General features: G+C 40.3%; 4 protein-coding genes across 5 annotated transcripts; 2 read left to right on the top strand and 2 right to left on the bottom strand.

The window, feature by feature from the left end:
* The first annotated feature begins 170 nt into the window (after positions 1-170).
* Positions 171-3,523, top strand: psmb1 (proteasome 20S subunit beta 1). Its single transcript, XM_085267787.1, has 6 exons — positions 171-358; positions 716-823; positions 1,011-1,092; positions 1,226-1,355; positions 2,381-2,487; positions 2,971-3,523. The coding sequence occupies exons 1-6, from the start codon at positions 258-260 to the stop codon at positions 3,154-3,156; spliced, it is 714 nt and encodes a 237-aa protein (XP_085123913.1). The 5' UTR covers positions 171-257; the 3' UTR covers positions 3,157-3,523.
* Positions 3,524-4,980: 1,457 nt separating this feature from the next.
* Positions 4,981-6,667, bottom strand: psmc3 (proteasome 26S subunit, ATPase 3). Its single transcript, XM_085267795.1, has 2 exons — positions 5,689-6,667; positions 4,981-5,438 (listed from the first exon to the last, which is right to left on the bottom strand). The coding sequence occupies exons 1-2, from the start codon at positions 6,631-6,633 to the stop codon at positions 5,100-5,102; spliced, it is 1,284 nt and encodes a 427-aa protein (XP_085123921.1). The 5' UTR covers positions 6,634-6,667; the 3' UTR covers positions 4,981-5,099.
* Positions 6,660-14,148, top strand: tbp (TATA box binding protein). The gene is made up of 9 exons (XM_085267802.1): positions 6,660-6,787; positions 7,203-7,413; positions 9,361-9,538; positions 9,674-9,842; positions 10,014-10,101; positions 11,313-11,404; positions 11,529-11,696; positions 11,817-11,911; positions 12,638-14,148. The coding sequence occupies exons 2-9, from the start codon at positions 7,360-7,362 to the stop codon at positions 12,715-12,717; spliced, it is 924 nt and encodes a 307-aa protein (XP_085123928.1). The 5' UTR covers positions 6,660-6,787; positions 7,203-7,359; the 3' UTR covers positions 12,718-14,148.
* A 1,069-nt stretch (positions 14,149-15,217) lies between these two features.
* Positions 15,218-20,667, bottom strand: pdcd2 (programmed cell death 2). Of its 2 annotated transcripts, none has more exons than XM_085280431.1 (8): positions 20,399-20,667; positions 19,608-19,716; positions 19,423-19,479; positions 18,841-19,029; positions 18,164-18,328; positions 16,316-16,416; positions 16,125-16,238; positions 15,218-15,763 (listed from the first exon to the last, which is right to left on the bottom strand). In XM_085280431.1, exons 1-8 carry the CDS (start codon positions 20,576-20,578, stop codon positions 15,584-15,586), a joined length of 1,095 nt encoding a protein of 364 aa, XP_085136557.1. In that variant the 5' UTR covers positions 20,579-20,667; the 3' UTR covers positions 15,218-15,583. The 2 variants fall into 2 exon arrangements, with proteins under 2 accessions (XP_085136557.1, XP_085136547.1); XM_085280421.1 differs by having other exon boundaries at positions 15,219-15,763; positions 18,164-18,331.
* Between the last annotated feature and the right edge of the window lie 969 nt (positions 20,668-21,636).

The following is a 21,636-nucleotide window of genomic DNA, read 5'->3' on the forward strand; positions in this document are numbered from 1 at the left end:
AAAAAAAAAACGGAGCAAATTTGATCTTTCGATTACAATTTGTCTTTCTTTCTTCAATTTCAGAGATATTTTTTTGGCTAGTGAAAGCATTAAACGTGTGGTGTGCATTACTTCGAGCGGCCTGTGGAGGCGCTGTCACGCGGAGGCGCTTTGAGGACTCGGTTGTGACGACCGTAAAAGAAGAGGCTGCCATATTGCAGTGATACAGCGAGTTTATCTGAAAGAAGCTTCAGCACCGTCGGCCTTTTCCTTCAATTATGCTTTCTTCTCAGCATTTCGGGGATCCTGGGAAGATGAAAGATTATCATTATACTGGTCCAGTAGAGCACAAGTTCTCTCCATACGCCTTCAACGGAGGGTGAGGGCTTATTTTCAATTCCTGTGTAGTTAGCTTGCTTCTTTGCTAACGTTTACATCCTATTACATTGGACTCAAGCTAACCCGCTCCGAAAATGAATTGTCAACAAAGCAGTTGTTGAGTTAATGAAAGGTTTCTGATCCTGTCTGCGATATAACTGTATACCTATATATTTATCTAACCTTAGTGGAAAAAAGTTATATTGTGAGCGAGAGATTTTTGTTAGAAATTAGTTAAACCTACAGTTTCAGTTTCGGATCAGTAGCCTGTAGCTGCCATTTGCAGTTTCCTGGTGCAGCAGACTTTTTTCCGCTCTTGTGAGGTGAACAGGCTGACCTCTGTGGTGTATTTCCTCAGAACTGTACTGGCTGTTGCCGGAGAAGACTTTGCCATTGTAGCCTCAGACACCAGGCTGAGTGAAGGCTACTCAATCCACAGCCGGGACTCCCCAAAATGCTATAAGCTGTAAGTGCACTGTCATCTCTCTGTGAAGCCACTGGGAAACAACAGGTTATGAATTATGGGTAGAGCCCCGTGAGACCTTTAATAGTGTGTACATTTTTTCTTTTTTGTGCCAAAAATGAGCTGTTGTTTTCTGGGGATAAAGCTACCAGATAAATAATATATTGATCAGAATGTTCTCCTCTTGCAGGACTGACACAACTGTAATTGGCTGCAGTGGTTTCCATGGCGACTGCCTGACTCTGACAAAAATAATTGATGCCAGACTAAAGGTGAAGTGGTACAGAAAGACTTCACATTGCATGATGGATAATATAACAGGCTATCATCCACACCCACTTCAGGACTCTCAGTCAGCATCGTCTTGCTAAAACACAGCTGTTCTAATGCTTTCTCTCCTTTCAGATGTACAAACACTCGAACAACAAGACGATGACCAGCGGAGCCATTGCAGCCATGTTGTCCACCATCCTGTACAGCAGAAGATTCTTTCCTTACTACGTCTACAACATCATTGGAGGATTGGATGAAGAGGGTGGGTGCTGATATTATGATGACTACATTTTTTTTTTAAACTGTGTTTGGGCTGCAGATCTTTTTTTCTTGCTATGGTTATAGATTATTTTTTGTGCAGAAGACACATTTAAGTGAATAAAGTTTGTGAGACTACATTAGTTTGTATAACAACTTTGGGAAACAAACTAAAAGTTGCCAAGAGACTTCATTAAACAACTTTTATTAACATGGTAAAATAATTGAGCTAAAGCTTGAGTGGACAAGCTATGATGAGCATTTCCACTGTAATGTGTCTATATATTAAAAAAGCAATTATTGTAGATATCAAGTCAGTTGGATATCAGACCTCTCTTAGCATACATAGCCATGAAAGATAGGTAACAAGAACTTGGGAGCCTTCATCCACTAGTGTGTGAACTTACCTGGCACATAGTCTAACACTCAGAATTTTTAGTCCGGTAAAAATGTCAGGAAAGATCACAGAGAAAACAACATACTTTTATTCTAAAGGCATTTTTGGAGCAGTCCACTGTTTGGCAGGCTAACTGGATTTTAACAGCATGTCTTGAACTCTGAATTTGTGCTAATGAACTCGGTAAAAGGTACAGGATACAGTTAAATACGTTTTTACTCTCTCAGTTAAACTGATAAATGAAAATGTCTTGCAGGATAGACAAAGAAGGAGGGAGGTTTTGATCTGATCACACTTTTTTAACCAAAACTTCAAGGTTTACTTACTTTAGTGTTCATATTTAAGAACTTTATTATTATTCTCTCTAATCCACCACTATAATCTAATGACAACATGCACAAAATAATAAGAACAAACGGGCATCCCCCCCGAAAAACGACAATGATCCCAAAGAGGTGACAGTCTACAAAAAATAATTCATGTGTAGTGTAGTGCTGGGTGAGGTGTTATTTTTAATGTTACTCTTATGTCATACTGTTAGTTTGTGTTATGTTTAAAACTATTAAGATTTTACTGTGTTACTGTATGTAAAATCCTGTTTCTGTTTGTAATATTGTGTAATTGTAATACAGGTAAGGGAGCAGTGTACAGCTTTGACCCAGTGGGTTCCTACCAGAGAGACACCTACAAGGCCGGAGGATCAGCCAGCGCCATGCTACAGCCACTACTAGATAACCAGGTTTTTTAAAACGCGCGTGTACTAACCTGATGTTTCCATATTAACATTACTATATTCATGTGCTTGTATCTTGGGTGTGTATTTTTAAGCTTATTTAGCCTCCCAGTATCCACCAAGTCATGATAAACCACTTCATAGCCACATTTTAGGTTTCAGAATCTCGACCTTCCAGTTATTCTGTTATAAGACCTGCATTGAGGTATGCCATATGGAAAAAAAAAACCATTCTGTATAAAGGAGAAAAGGCAAACCTGAACTTAGCTCTAAACAGGGTGCTGGTGACCTGGTGGATGGTAAGGGTGGACCTGCTCAGAGACTGCAGGTGGAAGGGAGCCTAATCTGGTCTCTGGACCCTTTTTTCTCTCGCTCGCTCACTCAAGATTTTTTTTGTACTTGGGTCCTTTCTAAACAAAAAATCAACTAAACATATTTTTCTGAGAATACAGACAAATACAGGACTCTGTCTTCTCTCTCTCTCCACAGATTGGTTTCAAGAACATGGAGGGTGTTGAGCATGTTCCTCTGACTAAGGATAAGGCAGTTCAGCTGGTCAAAGACGTCTTCATCTCAGCCGCAGAGAGAGATGTCTACACCGGAGATGCCCTTCGGGTCTGTGTCATCACTAAGGAGGGCATTAATGAGGAGACTATACCTCTGAGGAAAGACTGAGGAGGAAACGTATTGTTTCCATCTGCCTCTAGTTTTTCTGTTTGGTGCACATTCATTTTATGGCTTTGGCACCTTTACGTCAGGTTTCTCAAAACAGGAGTGTTGATTCAAGTAGCCACCTTAGTGGCTAACTGGGGAGCTAGTTTCCTTCCCCCTGTTTCCCAGATACTCCAGTTCTCCTGTTCACATGCTCTTTTATGTGGTCTGGCAGGCTGATCCTGGATCAGCACTCCTATTCTGAGAAGTAAGTTCTTCACTCGCCCATACCTAGACCCTGCCTCTGTTATGATTTTTCATTATGTTTTCAAAGGAGATCCTCTCTGCTATTCTTTTTACATTCTTAATAAATGTAAAGAATTTAAAAGTCTGCTCTGCTTGTTCATTGCACATTCCACCTCAGATAGACCTGTCTTTTATGACCAAAAGAATACAAATGGAAACAGTATCTTAATACAATATCTTGTTAAATAATAAAATTGGTTTGTTTTTTTGGTTTTGTTTTGTTTTGCTTTTTCCATTTAGAACCATCGGTTAGCATAGTAGGCATAAATAATTCATACACATCATCAGTGGATTAAAATCATTTTAGTTTGTTGGCTATGTACAACCCAAGTGATCTCATGTGACTGTATAATAAAATAAATGAAGCACCCAGTGAACAGTCAGCTATTGAAACTGATGTGCTTGAAACCAATAAAATTAGTTAGGTCAACTTTGACAAGGGCCAAATTGTAAAAACTGAGCTTGTCACATTAAGTACTTGTAAAAGTATTTCAAAGAAATGTATGACATCATCATCGTAGGCTGATGTATAAAAGGGTTGTGTGGCTGTAGAACAGTTGGAGCGCTCAGTGTGTGTCTATATGGTTGTCAAATTAAAAGCATGACTCATGTCGTGATCAGAACAAGTGTGTGTATAGGAAAAGAAAATCTAAAATGTGAACAGCCAGCATGTATTCATTGATCCATCCATTTTCTTCCACTTGGTATACAGTCGATCCAGGGTTCGGTATTCATGGATTTTTCTGTGGAAAGCAACTCCAAAATATTTGCAGATTATTTCATGGATTTTTAATGTAATTTTTCTGACTAAATACATTTTTTATGATAAAAAATGTACTTTTCAAATTTGAATATTAATGTAAACACAGCAAAATATCATTCAAATTGTTTTTTTTTTTCTTAACAAAAGATGCGCAAATTCCAAACACAAAGATTCCGAAAAGATTGAAATAGGTAGTTATAAGCATTTTTAGAGGGGGTACTGAGTATTTGTGGATTTCAGATATTCATAGGGAGTTGTGGTCCCTAATACGGGGGTTGACTGTACAGAATTGTTGGAATAATGAAGGACTACCTCCAAATTCTTCCACTTCACTTTAGATTAACAGCAAAATAGTTGAAACTTGGAGACAGTTGGACAATGATCCCAAACGTGTTAAAACTGATTAAGGAAAGGATAAACCAGGCTGATGCTGAGCTTCTGAAATGGCCTTTCCAAAACTCCAGTCTCAACCCTTTTGAAAATTTCTGGACTATGCTTAACAGCCAAGTCAAAAGACCGGAAACCAACCAATATAAATTAACTCTACCATTCCCCAGAATTTTTACTAAAGAACATTAAACGAAATAGTGTGTGTGTGTGTGTGTTTTGACCACAACTGTATGTTGAACCCTGCCATCTATTCTTAACTTTAACTGCTTTAAGTTAAGAATAAATTCATGACTACTATGCAATTCCAGATGTGCAGCTTCTAAATAGCACCAGGTACCCTTACATTATTTTTTTTAAAATTGTTAGCGGAAATAACAAAAGATACTCGAGGCATTTTATTTATTTTATTGACTCAAGATAATGAGAAATCATAACATGTGTTTTCTCAACAGCTTTTAATAGTAATCAAAGACTCTCACACACAAATACACAGACACAGGTAGTGTCCTCAGGCATAGTACTGAAGGTTAGCCTTCTTCTTAGCTTGGACCTCCAGGATTCCCTCCATGTAATCCTCATGGTTCAGCTCTGTGGCTCCGCGGCGCAGCGCGATCATACCGGCCTCCACGCACACAGCTTTGCACTGAGCGCCGTTGAAGTCATCGGTGCAGCGGGCCAGCTCCTCATAGTTGACGTCGGGGCTGACATTCATCTTACGAGAGTGAATTTGCATGATGCGAGCCCTGGCCTCTTCGTTTGGCATGGGGAACTCGATCTTCCTGTCCAGACGACCTGAACGGAGCAGGGCAGGATCCAGGATGTCCACTCTGTTGGTGGCAGCAATCACCTAAATAATAAAGACAGTATCATTGCAATAAACTCCAGTCATCATAAAAGTATTAATGTGGGGGTTTGGATATTGATGAAATTTTAACGTTTTTCTTAATGAATTGTTGTACAAATTCACTTTAAGTGCCTCAGATCTACTCAGATGTAGTTTAAAATGTTTTATCAGTATTGAACATTAAATAACAGTGAAGTGGTAGCAGAATTGAGGTGCACTTTTGCTGTATTCAAGAGTAAAAAGGCAAATTTACCTTGACCAGCATGTTTGGCTGAAATCCATCCAGCTGGTTGAGCAGCTCCAGCATGGTCCTCTGCACCTCCCTGTCTCCAGCCTTCTCGCTGTCAAACCTCTTGGTTCCAATGGCGTCCAACTCATCTATGAAGATGATGGATGGGGCCTTCTCTTTAGCCAGGGCGAAGGCATCTCTCACCAGCTTGGCACCGTCTCCAATGAACATCTGCACCAGCTGTGGACCTGCAAGCTTCAGGAATGTGGCTTTGGTTTGAGCGGCACATGCCCTGGCCAGTAGGGTCTTCCCGGTGCCAGGGGGTCCATACATGAGGACTCCCTTTGGGGGCTGGATGCCCAGGTTTTCAAACTTCTCCTTGTGGTTCATCGGCAGCACTATCGCCTCCACCAGCTCCTGGATCTGCTTATCCAGACCTCCAATGTCGCTGTACTGCTCTGTGGGGCGCTCATCCACCTCCATGGCCTTGACTCTGGAGTCATACTCGGTTGGTAAGGTCTCCAGGATCAGGTAGGAGTCTTTGTTAACACCTACGAGGTCTCCCGGTTTTAGCTTCTCGGCGTCCACCAGCCCGATCACCGGCAGGAAGTAGGTCTGCCGGGTTGAAGTTTTGATAACTGCGCACTTTCCTTTTCTCTGGGAGTCCAGGTCCACGTTAGCCCCGTCCTCCTCCTGGTCGTTGGGGTCCACATCCAGCAGCTCGATCACGTTAGACACCAGGTAGGGCAGCGTTTTGTTCACCTTTATCTTCTCCGTGTTTTCTTTAATTTTATCCTTCATAGCCTGAAGCTCGTGGGTTACTCTCAGCACTTCGCTCTTCATTATCTTTATCTCGCTGTCGAGGAGACGAGTGCGCTGAACTATCTCCTCTGTGGACATTTTTAACACTTCTTCGCCGATCCCATCCTCCACTTCATCCCAAACTGATTTGTCACTCAGCGACGCCATCTTTGCTGTGTCTGCGGTGAACTGTGACACGACGGAAGAAGAAGAAGCTTCCGGAAGTAGGTCGTGAGCGCCCAAGAACAAGTCCGGGGTAGTTACGGAGCTAGAGCTGAATTTATGCTGTTCGTGTGTTGATTTTAACAGCGACATCTTGATTGTAAGCTAAAGAATGATTTTCTGGTTCATGCGGACAGATTTTCGAGTTATTTGCAGTTGTTTTTACCGCATAAATCCGAAATTTTTTAACGTTTAGCTTGCAGATTCATGATTGCTAAATTTGCTAATGCTAACTTCAGCTAGCCCGTGTGCTTACACGTTTCATTTTGTGCGAGGAATGTTTGGTAACTTTATTAGCGGCATTTTGCACGCTTAACTGGTTAAAGGACACCTCATGTACTGGGCAAGATATGAACGAGAGAGTTAAAGTAATGTTAGAAAAGGTTAAAGTTATTTAAATGAGTTCGCGCCACCGCTTGCTGCTGCACGATTTTGGTTTCATTCATTTGCATGTTGTTTACGCCACTTTGTTTGAGTTTTATCTGAGTAAAGTGTGCTTCTTGTCATCTTTTCAGCCAAGACACTACTGCCAGGGGTAAAAAGAAGAGTGCAGTGTTTGCGTCTGGTGTTTGACATTGTAGGCTGGAGGTTTAAAGAGCCCTGCTGGGTTAGTTATCACGCTTTTACTGCCTTCTACTGGGTGGCAGTGAAGTAACGTGGGAATCTAAAGGGATGGACCAGAACAACAGCATACCAGCCTTCCAAGGGCTGGTGGCTTCCCCTCAGGTAACATGGGCTTTGTGTTTCATCATTAAGACTTTTTGAAAATTAAGTCACAGATTTAGCCATCCGTTGTTTCTTTATATTTATGCATCCAAGGAGCCACGTTTTCTTCTATTTTTGAAGTGGTCTTAAACAATAGTTCTTCAGGCTTTCTAAAGTTCTTAAAATGGGTGCTTTTCTCCACATTTTCAGTTCAGTCCCTGTTTTCATAGAAATCTTTTTTGTTTGTTAAACCACTTAAAATGACGTATGAGTCATTAAAGCATTAAAAAGGTACCTAATTCAAGGCATGTACCAGTGTTGTGTCTTGTGCTTCACTTCATTCATACATCTGCTGTATACTGAAGCCTCATCAGAAATGGTCTTAGTGGAACAATTATGGTCAAGAAGCCTTTCTTAAGAAAGGGAAACTGGAGGGGGAAATGCTACAACAAATTACACAAGAACTGGATTGAAAATCAGTGGTGAAGGGAAGAGGTCTAGAGCCATTCCCTGCAGGAAGTGAATTACTGTGATGACCTAAGACCATATACAATCAGGGATATTCAAAGACTTAAATCGATACAGGGTGAAATAGGTGTTGGTGATGCAAAGTGGGTGGACACAAAGTTTTACGTTTCTCAAATTTGAGGTGACTGATTGAAGTGACTCCCAATGAGAATGAGGGATACTGCTGATGAATGTATGTTACTTATGCAACTGGAGCCTGCTTTCCAGTGATGAACCATTAGACCATGACATGCTGGTCAGTCACAGGAGCACGTTCAGTGAGAGACTGAGATTACCGAAAAGCACCACTGAACGACACAGGAAATCATTCCTGCCTGTGGCCATCTCCCTGTACAACGCATCCACTTAACACACTGTTTGCTGCTACAACTACACATGTTTCTTTTCCAAATATTTATTTATAAGTGACTTATGTATGTATGTATGTATATATATGTATATATTGTACTATTCTTAGTTAGCGTATTGTCTGTCTTGTCTTAATGTTGGTTTAAAATGGAGCACTGTAACAAAAAAATAATTTCCCCCAGGGATCAATAAAGTATTCTGATTCTGATTCTGATTAGCGACAAAGTGATGGATGATGAGTAATTTCCTCCCTGTGTCAACACCCCTTAAATCATCTTATGTGTTATTAAATATTAAGGTTGGGTGATTGGACAATATATTGACTATTGACGATAGGCTGAGCCTTTCACCGATCATTTTTACAAGAATGATTGATTTATTTATTTGCCTATGAGTAAGTTTGCTAATGATGTTGGTTAAAGCTAAGACAAGCAGTCAACGGAAAAAATAATTTAACTCAAACTCATAATAGAAAAAGGCAGTAGCCTATGTTCAGAAGAAAAAAACAACAATCATATTTTTAAAAAATTAAAAAAAAAACCCACACACAATGGTGGGGAGGGAAACGGAGATACTGGCTAATAATCCAAAAAGTAGCTGTAATAATACTGAAACAAACAAGAAAAGAAGGTGAACTATTCCCTCCAAACAAAACATATAAATTCTAAATGCGCAAATCAGATTACATTACATCAAAAAGCCTGCACCTGCGTGAATATATTGTATATCGTTATTTATCGGGCCGACGATTGTCGTTTGGAAAATTTTACATATCATCCAACCTTACTAAGTATGATTTATTTCTAAAGTTACGTCTTTATTTCATGAAAAAAAGACACCTTGAGCTGTCACAGTTGTGATCTTTTCTGTTCTTTCACTGGTCTGAAATGGCTGTACTTCCAACAGAACCGACATATTCTTCATGGGTTTAAAGTCCGTGGAGAGACTGCTGTCATTTAGATTTTTCGTTTTATTTGTGTAAAGAGAAGAATCAGACCTAAAAACAAGAATACTAACACTGAGGGAACTGTCTTATATCTCTAGTTAGTTTCTGCTTCATTACGCCCTTCTTTTTGCTTTATCCCCATGCAGGGAGCCATGACTCCAGGCATGCCGCTCTTCAGCCCCATGATGCCATATGGCTCTGGTCTGACACCCCAGCCAGTGCAGAACACCAACAGTTTGTCAATACTGGAGGAACAGCAGAGGCAACAGCAGGCTCAGCAACAGCAGCAACAGGCACAACAACAGGCACAACAGGCCAGCTCAGGTACTCCACAAGCTGTCATTTTTTTATCTTCCACATTTATTATGAGAAATCTTGGTTTTATTTAGCCGTGGTGGAAGTTAATCTCCGGTTACACATAAATAACCACCTTTTTTTTTTTTTTTTCCCCCTTCGCAGGGACATCAGGGCAGACCCCTCAACTTTTCCACTCCCAGGCAGTGGGAGGCTCGACCACAACTGCACTGCCAGGAAACACCCCCCTCTTTACCACCCCGCTGACCCCCATGACCCCCATCACGCCGGCCACCCCTTCTTCAGAAACCTCTGGCATAGTACCGCAGCTACAGTATGTTTCACATCTCATCCCACCCACCCCCATTTTTGGTGATAACTGCTTTAAAAGGAAAGAAATTCCTGCACATATATTGAACCAAATTGTAGGGAATGAAATTTTTAATTGTTTGTATGTCCTTCACTCAGTTGTTTTCTCTTGTTCTTTTCTCCCCTTCACTTTTAGAAATATAGTATCTACTGTAAACTTAGGCTGTAAACTGGATTTGAAGACCATTGCCCTGAGAGCCAGAAATGCAGAGTACAACCCAAAGGTGAGGCTCTTGGCTTTTTATTGCTCTACAGCTTACTGATGTGACTTTACTGGCTGCAGGCTACAAATTACAAATTGTGGATGTTCCTGGTAATTAATTTACTAGAAAGGCCTAAAGTCAAGAGTGCTGTGGCCCACTTGAAAACCAGGAATTCTGACAGGGCCCAAATCTTAAATATCCACTCTAATCAAAATAAAAGACAGAGTGGCGTATTTCCTTGATAATTGTATTCAAAAACTTAAACAACACAGGCCATTGGCTATAAATTGCTAATGCTACCCAATCATATGCAAAGTGACACAAACTTCAGTACAAGAGGAGTAAATTAAGGTCAGTGTAATGATTAATATAACAAATGAACTACCTCATATTTCCAGTTTTTAATTCATTTTTATATAATTAAATTCATTAATACAAATATGTAACTATAAATACTTGTGAGTGATTACAAACTGAATTTCTGTTATTACTTCGACGCACACTCTGGAATCCACTGTACTAGATAATAAACCAGAGAGAGAAACTGTCATCAGCTGATTAGTCTAAATTGGTCAAAAGAGACAGGGTGTGCTGTCTTTATATATATATATTCTGTGGGTTTTTAAGATCCAGCTGAAACAGTTAGGTACATTTTGTTGCACAATGATTGGTCGTGTAGATTTGCACTACTACACACAGCTGTCAGCTACCTAATTTCCACCCTGTTTACAACTTCTCATCACATAGAGATATTGCAGAAAGTGATGTCATTACATATTACAACTAACGGTTATCTGGTGTTGTAAATCCATCCAGCTGTCCATAGCGTTCATTTTCTGCCTGTGATCTGGGTGTGGGACTCAGGGGCGGCAGTCTAAGCAGGGATGCCTTCTTCTGAGTCAGCCACCACCTCTAGAAGAGCTGTAAGAGATGGCTGGTGGGAGGAGAGTTAAACTGCTTTTGAAACTGAAAAAACACGTTAACAGACTTGTGTTCTTGTTTATTCTTGTAGTCGACTAGTTGCACACAGCTCTAGTCTCAACATCTTTCCTTCTTCAGCCCCCTGTTTAACTCACTTTTAAAAAAATAAATATTTAAACATGTCTCCTCTACCGAACTCAAATATCTATATAGAATTAAAATCCCAGCTTGGATCAAATTCAAGCAGAAATTATTGTATTTTAAAAGTAACGTGTGTAATAATGGTCAGCCTCGCTGTCTCCGTTCATTAGCGTTTTGCTGCTGTCATCATGAGAATACGAGAGCCCAGGACCACTGCTCTGATCTTCAGCTCTGGAAAGATGGTCTGCACAGGAGCCAAGAGGTCAGATTACAGTTAAATTTTTTTATTTTATTTTTTTTACAAAAAAGGGGGGAAAAGTCTTTCTGCTTTACTTTACTAATATTTGACTGCTCCCCTGGGCTCTCGATGACATTTATCTTTCTAGTGAGGAGCAGTCGAGGTTAGCAGCCAGAAAATATGCGCGTGTTGTGCAGAAGCTCGGTTTTCCCGCCAAGTTCCTGGACTTCAAGATTCAGAACATGGTGGGCAGCTGTGATGTGAAGTTCCCCATTCGGCTGGAGGGATTGGTCCTCACACATCAGCAGTTTAGCAGGTAGTTTTTGTTTGTTTTAAAATGACTGAAAGCATGTGAATTGCAAAATTAAAAATGATTGTTAATGATTTTGTACTCTTTGCTTTTTAAGAACTAAAATAACCGACTTGTGTTTTGCAGCTACGAGCCGGAGCTGTTTCCAGGACTCATTTACAGAATGATCAAACCCCGAATTGTCCTGCTCATCTTTGTGTCTGGGAAAGTTGTACTCACAGGTAAGAGCCCATCCTGTCTGCTTAAAAAAACAAAACATTTCTCTTTTGTGTGTATTAAACACAGGAGGAGAAGTTAAAGTTTGTTAGTCTTGTTTTCTAAATGTCCTCATGTCCTTGCCACTCATCGTAAATAAGATAAATTATTTTGATGTATGAGCCATACAAAAGAAATCGCGAGTCCAAGAATTAAACATGGAGTTGATGATACATTTAAAGTTGATACTGAACTGGACATTTTGTAGTTGGGAAAATGTTTCACACAGAATCTCTGCACAGTCGAATGATATACTGACTGTCGGAGAGACAGAAAGGATTTGATTTAATAGCTTCTCCAGTCGTAAATGATAAAGTTTGAGGGAGTTCCAGTCAGTTGATTTGTGTAGTTGGCGAAAATCAAATGAACAAAATATCTTCAAATAACCTCCTTGAACCCATGATCCAATGAATCTATAATAAAACTATATAAAACTATAATAGTACTAAACGTTGATCAATAGATGCTTTTTTTTTTTTTTGATTTCGTAACAGGAAATTGTTTTAAAGTGGATCGGGATAAAAATAATACAATAAATCTATAATAAACAAACAACAGTTAAAGTGCCACAGTGCATCGTGAGGACGTTATTCTGTGAGGGTGCAAACATTTTAAATTCAGTTTTCAAACTCTGTTAATGATTGTTGTGAATTAACTTTTGTAACTTACTGTACTCCCTGTTTTTGTTTAAGGTGCCAAAGTGAGAGGAGAGATCTACGACGCTTTTGAAAACATATACCCCATCCTCAAAGGCTTTCGGAAGACAACATAGACCCTGCATCTCTTCTTTTATCATCCCCACAACCCTGTTTCAAACATTGTTTTTTCTTTTTTAAGCTTCACATCAAGCATCAGCCTTACGCTGACCTCTTCATGTGGACCTCTGTAAGAGATGTGCTACAATGAAGTGATTCCCTCACTTTTACTTTTTGTCCCTACAGTATTTCATGTTATCTTAAAAGCAGGGTTTTAAGGATTGTCTTTTCTGTGTTATGATCTCACAAGTTTCTATATTTAAAAGTCAGTTTATTTCATACACATTTTAAGTCCTCTTTCGATTGTACATAAGATTGTAAGAAAGTGTAAAAACTGCTAATTAGAAAAGGGGCAGTCCTGGACTGTTTTATTTTATTTTTTGTTTTTTTGCAGTTAGTTTTCTACTTCTGGTTTTTATTAATTGCTCATATTTTATTTTGACATAATCAGCTCTGTAAGCCCCAAATCAGAGAGAGAGACTTCAAAACCGAACTCGCCTACTTTGCAAAGGTAGATTTCTTTCTAAATTTAAGGCCGGTAAGTTCAGCAGTTATTGACAGTGAATTCTCTTAAAGTTTGAAACACTTAAAGTTGAACTAAACTGATCCAAATCCTACAGCTGAAGTTGAGTAGTTCATCAGTTTGGTTTCCTGTTGCAATCCTGCTTAATTCTTTAATAGTTTGGAGTCGGTCTAAAATTTTCTCTGGAGCAGATAACATGTTGTAATTTTTGAAAGAAGTGTTTTAATGCTCAAACTTTCATGTGTATGTACATATAGAAATATTTTTTCTACTGTAAATAAGTGATTCCGACCTTGAAGGAGATGCTGCTCTGCAGATATTCTTTTTGTTTCTTTGACTAACAGGACAGCGTGTTTGTAAGATCACTGGCATTTAAGTTTAGCCAGGATTGAAATGTGACCTGCAAGAAAGACGCTATTAGCTTTGAGTACAAGAAGCGGCTGCCAACCTAATCCTGAATTTACATCTAGTGATTGATGGCAGGTAAAATATGCATCACGTTGCTGCATATTTTTAATATTTTTAATTTTAATAATTTTTTTTCGGCTAATCAAACCTATATTTAAGTTTTTTTTAGGTACGTTTTACAAACAGAAAAATATGACTCTGTCCTGGTTACTAGTGAACTGTGCTCAGACACACAGCTGGGGAAAAAAGCCGTTTAAATGTGTTTTAATTCTGGTCACGTTTTGATGTGCTTGTGTATCTCATGCAGGTTCAGCTGGGCACATCCTTCACACCAGTGTTAACATGTAGTTCTTAACCGGTTCAGAATATTTGATTGGCAGATCGTTTGGTTCACATGTTCAGTTAAGCCACTTTTATCAACTGTATGTATGGAAATCAATCAGGAACCTGTCGCATCTACATGCTTCTTAAACTGTTAATGTACTTCTCAGTGCGTTAATAAACTTGTACATACGGACTCCTTTGTTGGATCTGGGTCTTCTGTTGGATTAAGCACCGTTTTTGTTTGGTTAACCCCCTGTGTTTTGAATTCAATGTTATTTATGTCACCTCAAAGTGCTTTAATATTGCAAGCTAAGCACCCTACAATATTAAAAATACAAAAGCAACAATCGTGACTTACTATGAGGAAGCACTTGGTGATGGTGGGAAAGGAAAACTTCCTTTTAACAGGAAGAAACCTCTGGCAGAACCAGGCTCAGGGAGGGGCCTCGGACTATAGCAGAATCAGAAAGGGGTTTATTGCCAAATGTTGAGCAGGTTTACAACATTAGGAAATTGCTGCGGTGCTTCAGTGCAAACATAGTGTCATAAATAGCACTTAAATAGACATGAAAAAATAAAAGTAGGGATAAGAATTAAAAGTGCTACGTAGAAAGATATGTGCATGAGCGTAACTGCGTAGTGTTGTTCAGGGTCACTCAATTCAGCCATAATTGTAAACTTTAAAAGTTTTAATTCTAGAGAGGGTTTCCTGATTCCCAACCTGGGAGCTGGTTCCACAGAGGCGTCTGATAACTGAAGGCTTTGCCTCCCATTTTACTTTTGGAAATTCTAGGAACCACAAATGAGCCAGCAGTTTGAGAGGGAAGAGCTCTTACTAGGATAATATGGTACTAATTTTAGGTTAAATCCACAGCTGTAAACAGGTTTGGCAGTGGCTTCATCCTTGTTTCATATTATATAGCAGTAAAGGAGCATGCATCATAGCATACTGTAGCTGGTATCAAGTATTTGATGTGTTTTTCCTGTGCAGCCCTTTATCAGACTTGTTCATTAAAACATTCGGTTTTCTGTATCTGAATACATTTTAATTACTTAAATGTTCTGGCTAAGATACTTAACCTGAACTATGAATAGAGTTTGAAAGACGTAGTCAGTAACTTGAGGTGAGTCTTGCTGGTAAATGTCAGAATTTGTCTCAATTGGTGACTTATTGCTGTGGTTATTAAACTGTGTGGGTGGACGCTGGTGAGCCGCTGTGAGGTGATTAGTGGAAAAATCCAGATGTTTCTTTAAACATTGTTTTGCTAAATTTGTTTTTAATGATGCAACACACGTCGTTTATACATTTGGAGATGGCATTTTACACTGATGTTTATGTTTGCACAAAGTTTATGATTAGTTAAATCTCCAGTCCATTTAATAGGGAGAGGCAGCATTACTCCCATGTGATTAGCTCAGTCAGCATAAGTAGTCAGCTCTTACCTGCAGCACCACGCAGCTTTTTGACTGAATGACAAGTTCAGGTGAAACATTTGGATATGTCAACATCAGGTGTCCCACCAAGCCACGTGGGTGAACGAACACACTGAAGCGGAGTCGCCTAAACATATTAATGAAATCAGCACCACCTGTGCTTTTCCTGCTATGCATGAAACAAGGGACGCCCATCATCTTCGTTCAGTCTGCGTGTGTTGATCTGAGCTGAAGTCCTGCTTCCAGATGAACTCGGGGCAGTACTGGTCGCTGCATTCACAGCTGGCAGAGCACGTGTAGACAGCCGCAGTCCCCCAGTCAATGCTAGCTCCAGTCGAGTCCACGCTTAGACTGTTTAACAGCTGCGGCATCACCTACACACACACAGGATAGCAACAGCACAAACTTGTGAATAAATCAACCATTAGCGAAAGATTAATAATAATAATAATAATAATAATAATAATAATGGATACTTTATTGATCCCCATGGGGAAATTACTTGTTTTTCTCTGCATTTGACCCATTCACTCAGTGAAGCAGTGGGCAGCCCACTAAGCAGGCGCCCGGGGAGCAGTGTGTAGGGACGGTACCTTGCTCAGGGGTACCTCAGGGTAGCCGTTAAGTGGATTCGAACCGCCGACCTTCCGATCATGGGGCGACCACTTTACCTACTGAGCTATCCCTGCCCCTAAAGACCCGAGCAGGTCTTCAACAGATCAGCAGGTCGATTACCTGGAACTCAAACGTCCTCTTGGCACCACAGGTGCATGGTGGGATATCCTCATCTGAAGGGATGTGCTGAGAGGAGACCCACAAGGGAGAGCCCCCTCGACTGTAACGTATCACCTAGAAATGACAAACACTGTGAGATATGGACAGAAGAAAACAACCGTCTGGATCTTTTCAGCTCTTCTATTTTCTACCTGGTGAGGTTCAGGTGCGATCTTCTTCTTAAACCTCTGGAACACTTTACTGTCTTCAGTCTCGTGCATTGCCATCTCGTCCAGGTCGCTCTCTGCCAGGGCTGATAGAGAACAGAAGGGTCAGGATTGGTTATAAATTATAATGAAATAAATATACAGTGGGGCAAAAAAGTATTTAGTCAGCCACCGATTGTGCAAGTTCCCCCACTTAAAATGATGACAGAGGTCAGTAATTTGCACCAGAGGTACACTTCAACTGTGAGAGACAGAATGTGAAAAAAAAATCCATGAATCCACATGGTAGGATTTGTAAAGAATTTATTCGTAAATCAGGGTGGAAAATAAGTATTTGGTCACCTCAAACGAGGAAAATCTCTGGCTCTCACAGACCTGTAACGTCTTCTGTAAGAAGCTTTTCTGTCCCCCACTCGTTACCTGTATGAATGGCACCTGTTTGAACTCATCATCTGTATAAAAGACACCTGTCCACAGCCTCAAACAGTCAGACTCCAAACTCCGCCATGGCCAAGACCAAAGAGCTGTGGAAGGACACCAGGAAAAGTATTGTAGACCTGCACCAGACTGGGAAGAGTGAATCTACAATAGGCAAGCAGCTTGGTGTGAAAAAATCAACTGTGGGAGCAATCATCAGAAAATGGAAGACATACAAGACCACTGATAATCTCCCTCGATCTGGGGCTCCACGCAAGATCTCATCCCGTGGGGTCAAAATGATAATGAGAACGGTGAGCAAAGATCCCAGAACCACACGGGGGGACCTGGTGAATGACCTGCAGAGAGCTGGGACCAAAGTAACAAAGGTCACCATCAGTAACACACTACAACGGCAGGGAATCAAATCCCGCAGTGCCAGACGTGTTCCGCTGCTGAAGCCAGTGCATGTCCAGGCCCGTCTGAAGTTTGCCAGAGAGCACATGGATGATACAGCAGAGGATTGGGAGAATGTCATGTGGTCAGATGAAACCAAAGTAGAACTTTTTGGTATAAACTCAACTCGTCGTGTTTGGAGGAAGAAGAATACTGAGTTGCATCCCAAGAACACCATACCTACTGTGAAGCATGGGGGTGGAAACATCATGCTATGGGGCTGTTTTTCTGCCAAGGGGACAGGACGACTGATCCGTGTTAAGGACAGAATGAATGGGGCCATGTATCGTGAGATTTTGAGCCAAAACCTCCTTCCATCAGTGAGAACTTTGAAGATGAAACGAGGCTGGGTCTTCCAACATGACAATGATCCAAAACACACCGCCCGGGCAACAAAGGAGTGGCTCCGTAAGAAGCATTTGAAAGTCCTGGAGTGGCCTAGCCAGTCTCCAGACCTCAACCCCATAGAAAATCTGTGGCGGGAGTTGAAAGTCCGTGTTGCTCGGCGACAGCCCCAAAACATCACTGCTCTCGAGAAGATCTGCATGGAGGAATGGGCCAAAATACCAGCTACTGTGTGTGCAAACCTGGTAAAGACCTATAGTAAACGTTTGACCTCTGTTATTGCCAACAAAGGTTATGTTACAAAGTATTGAGTTGTATTTTTGTTATTGACCAAATACTTATTTTCCACCCTGATTTACGAATAAATTCTTTACAAATCCTACCATGTGGATTCATGGATTTTTTTTTTTTTCACATTCTGTCTCTCACAGTTGAAGTGTACCTCTGGTGCAAATTACTGACCTCTGTCATCATTTTAGGTGGGGGAACTTGCACAATCGGTGGCTGACTAAATACTTTTTTGCCCCACTGTATACATCACTAAGACTGGACTTTTCTACATAAAAGTTCACTTTTCAATTGAAAACTGAGAAAAACTTTAACCTTTAACCTTACATTCTGCCAAGGCGGGACAATCCACACTCCTCTGAGTAATGATCCCTCCACCGTCCTCTTCTTCTTGTTCTCCTTCAGCCTCTTTGACATCTTTCTCCTCCTCCTCTGGCTCAGTGACCAGCTCAGTCTCAGGAAAGAGGAGCGGGGAGGGTGTAACAGGAGACCCTTCTAGACAGAGACGGACAAGTTTAGTCTTTCTAGTGATGAGAAATGACGGTCATAATTCTCTTAACTCAGGGAAAAGGATTATGGACCACTTCTCTTTTTATCCATCGCTTTTCTAAATATAGATACACTCTGGATCAGATCGGCTGCCCACTAAAGGGCTAACACCCATTTTACAATCACCAATTAATCTAAATGTACCGAGGGCTGTGAAATTACTCAAATATTATTTTCAATTACAACCTTAGCTTCCATCAATTAATAAAAGGTTTATTGTGCTGTTTTATGATTTTGAACTCATCACCTTTCTTTACTTTTGCCTCTTTATAAAAATCCAAATTCACTCCTTTCATTTTTTTTTTTTACTCTAAATTCATTTTATGTATTCATCTATTAAAATTTCAGAACCAGATTTCTTCTTTGGAAGGTTTAATGAACACAATCATTAAACTCAACACTGAAAAAATGTGATTACGATTTTTGCAGCTCCAGTAAATATCCCCCACACACACCTTGGCTGCAACACTCCTTTTTGTGAGATTGTTTCCAGTGGAGGGTCTGGTGGTGTTTTCCACAGTAGGTCACAGTGTGGCACCGAGAGCAGGCTTTGTTACCGGGGCATCCGCACACCCAACACAGTTTAACTCCCGAAACGGGCAACACACTCTGGCCCTCCTCAGCATCACAGGGTGGTTCATCCTCTAAAGGGAAGATGATAATTTTATATTTGTTGATATACAGTTTTGGTCAAAGGTTCACATACATACACATTTTTATACTCCACACAGGGTGAAAAGTATAGTATAAGGTTCAAATATATACATACACACTCTGTATATTTTGTTAAATGTTCTTTAGCAAATTGCACCTCAACCAGAAACTTTTGGTAGCTGGAAGGAACATCCAAGTGTGACAAAGTGGTTAAACTGGTATTCCATTCCTTCATTATTTCATCCACTTTGTGGAACCACCAGCACTACTAACAACAAAACAGTCCCAGAGTATGATGCTACCACCACCATATTCTTCTACAAATACTCAGAAATTGAATCTTGAATACTTCATTAAGAGTTAGGCAGCAAAAATTCACAAACCTGCTGGAGGGTCATAGGGGTAGAACTCGTTCCTCCTCTGTAACTGGTTTCTGAAAACTGGCATGAAGGAAAACACAGCTTTTTAAGAAATACTGCAAAATCTATTGAGAAAAATTATTAGAATCAGACAACATCTCACAACATCACCCCTGGGAAGTGACAGACATCAAACAGTGAAGAACTACCTTTCATGCAGCGGCTGTCATTTCGCGTGTAGCACTCTGGAGTTTTGCAGCAGAAGAGAAAGAGCGTTCGGTGAAAACTTCTGTCCTGACCGGATATTGGTGCATACACCTGCAACAAGTCAGGTAAATCTAGTATTTATTTATTTATAGTGAATAAGGCTGAGGTGGGATGCAGAAGTTAAATTGGAGTTGACCCAGATTTGAGTATGTGTGCACTTAGGTATAGGGTGGGTGGGTGTGTGTGTGTGTGAGAGAGAGAGAGAGATCAGGCTTGTAAAAAGTACTTAATTAAAGTTGAAAAATACTCACACATTGTACACCACCTGGGTAATATGTTCAGATTCTTATATCAGAATATATATCAATAACCAGCCGGCTAATGAAGGTCTAGTACCTAAACCATGCAATTAAATATATTTTGGGGGATTCTAATTTATTAAGGATATATTTCAGTATGTACCTTTTTAGGAGGCTTATAAAATACAAATGTTTGATATGTGTGCCACTTTCCTTTCTTTGTGTTTATGCTGCTAAAAATGTTGTGTTAATATGTTTACTGTTTGTCTGTGAAGGTTCTCAGTCATCCAGGTCATCGTAGTCAAAGGAGCTTGCAAAGAAAAGCGTCTGGACTTCTTTAAGTTTACTGTTTAACTCTTTATACAGGACACCAAAACTGTAGTCTAAAAGTTATTTCAGTCTTTATATTATACTGTCAGCACATCTCTCTATACCACAGTACAGTGAAGTAAATATTTTTATGAAGTAGGATAACATGGCTCCTGGAGATTCACCTGCAGCAGGAAAACCATAGGCAGACGGCATATCTCACACTCCAGTCCGGGCAGAGAGGGCAGGCCTCTCTGGCTGAGCCACGCCGGCTTCCCTCCGACTTTACTCGGGAACTGAGGAGACCGAAGCCGCCACGGCTCCGCATCCTCCAGGAAACCCAGAACTACCTCCGCCGAGGACATACTGGTATTACAGAATATTTAACGAACAGACTCTAACCCTTACTAACGGAGCGTCTTCTACATCTCACAACCAAAACACATGCTGCTACAGTTCTGAAACTCGTCCGTGAGGAAACACAGCCCAGACTTTTGTTCCGTGGGCCTCGAAACTGTCACTCTGTTGGTAAATACTCATAAATATATGATAGTGCTTGGTGGCTTGAATTAACACGTTTGACTGCTATTCTACAAGTAGAGTTTTAATATGTTTTAATAAGTTTAACTTTAGTTGTATTTTGTTGTGTCCACCAGATGGCGCAAATGTCACACCTGTAGTCTAAAAAGTTTTACAAAAAGTCACGTTTGAATAATATAATTTCACGTTATTACAATATACATAATTATAACGTTCGTACATTATAATATTTATATTGTACTTTTCACGTTATAACGTGATATAGCTCTATTTTTCTTTCCCGAGGCTCCCCTCAATATTTATATTTTGCTTTAAATTGGAATTGGAGGGACTATGCTAGGAGGCTATTTCAGCTGTCATAAGGCTGGAATAGCAAGGCTAATAAGTAAGGCTAATAAAGCAAGAGGCAGAGGGGGGGGGGGAAAGAAAAAAAAAATCCCATCCATGTTCTTAAGACACAGTTCTCTGGGTTTTCTGGGGGTCTTTCAAAGTTTTTGTTAAGCTACTTAACACTTCCCTATGAGTCAGGCAAGCATAAAAACAACAGAATACAAGGGATGAATCAATGTTGTGTCTGGCCCTTCATCCACGCACTGTTCACTAATGCCTCATTCATTCAATCTCATTCTTAAGAAGGGGAAATAAGGGGGGGGGGTTAAGGCAGAGGTATTAATAATTACACAAGAACTGGACTCAAAATCAGTAGCAGCGGATCTGATGGAGTGATGAATCATCATCAATGGAGGAGTTCAAGAGAGTTGAATGTCTACAGCCAACTGTAAAACACAGTGGAGGCACTGTTATGTTTTACAGCTGCATTTCAGCCTTGGTGTTGGGATCTTGTCAAAATTGATGAAATTATGAACGCAGAAAAGCACCATCA

This window comes from Mchenga conophoros, linkage group LG1, assembly GCF_057382185.1.
Source record: "Mchenga conophoros isolate Kocher_MC1m ecotype Shallow Benthic linkage group LG1, M_conophoros_male_GT1.1, whole genome shotgun sequence".
NCBI classification, from domain to species: domain Eukaryota; kingdom Metazoa; phylum Chordata; class Actinopteri; order Cichliformes; family Cichlidae; genus Mchenga; species Mchenga conophoros.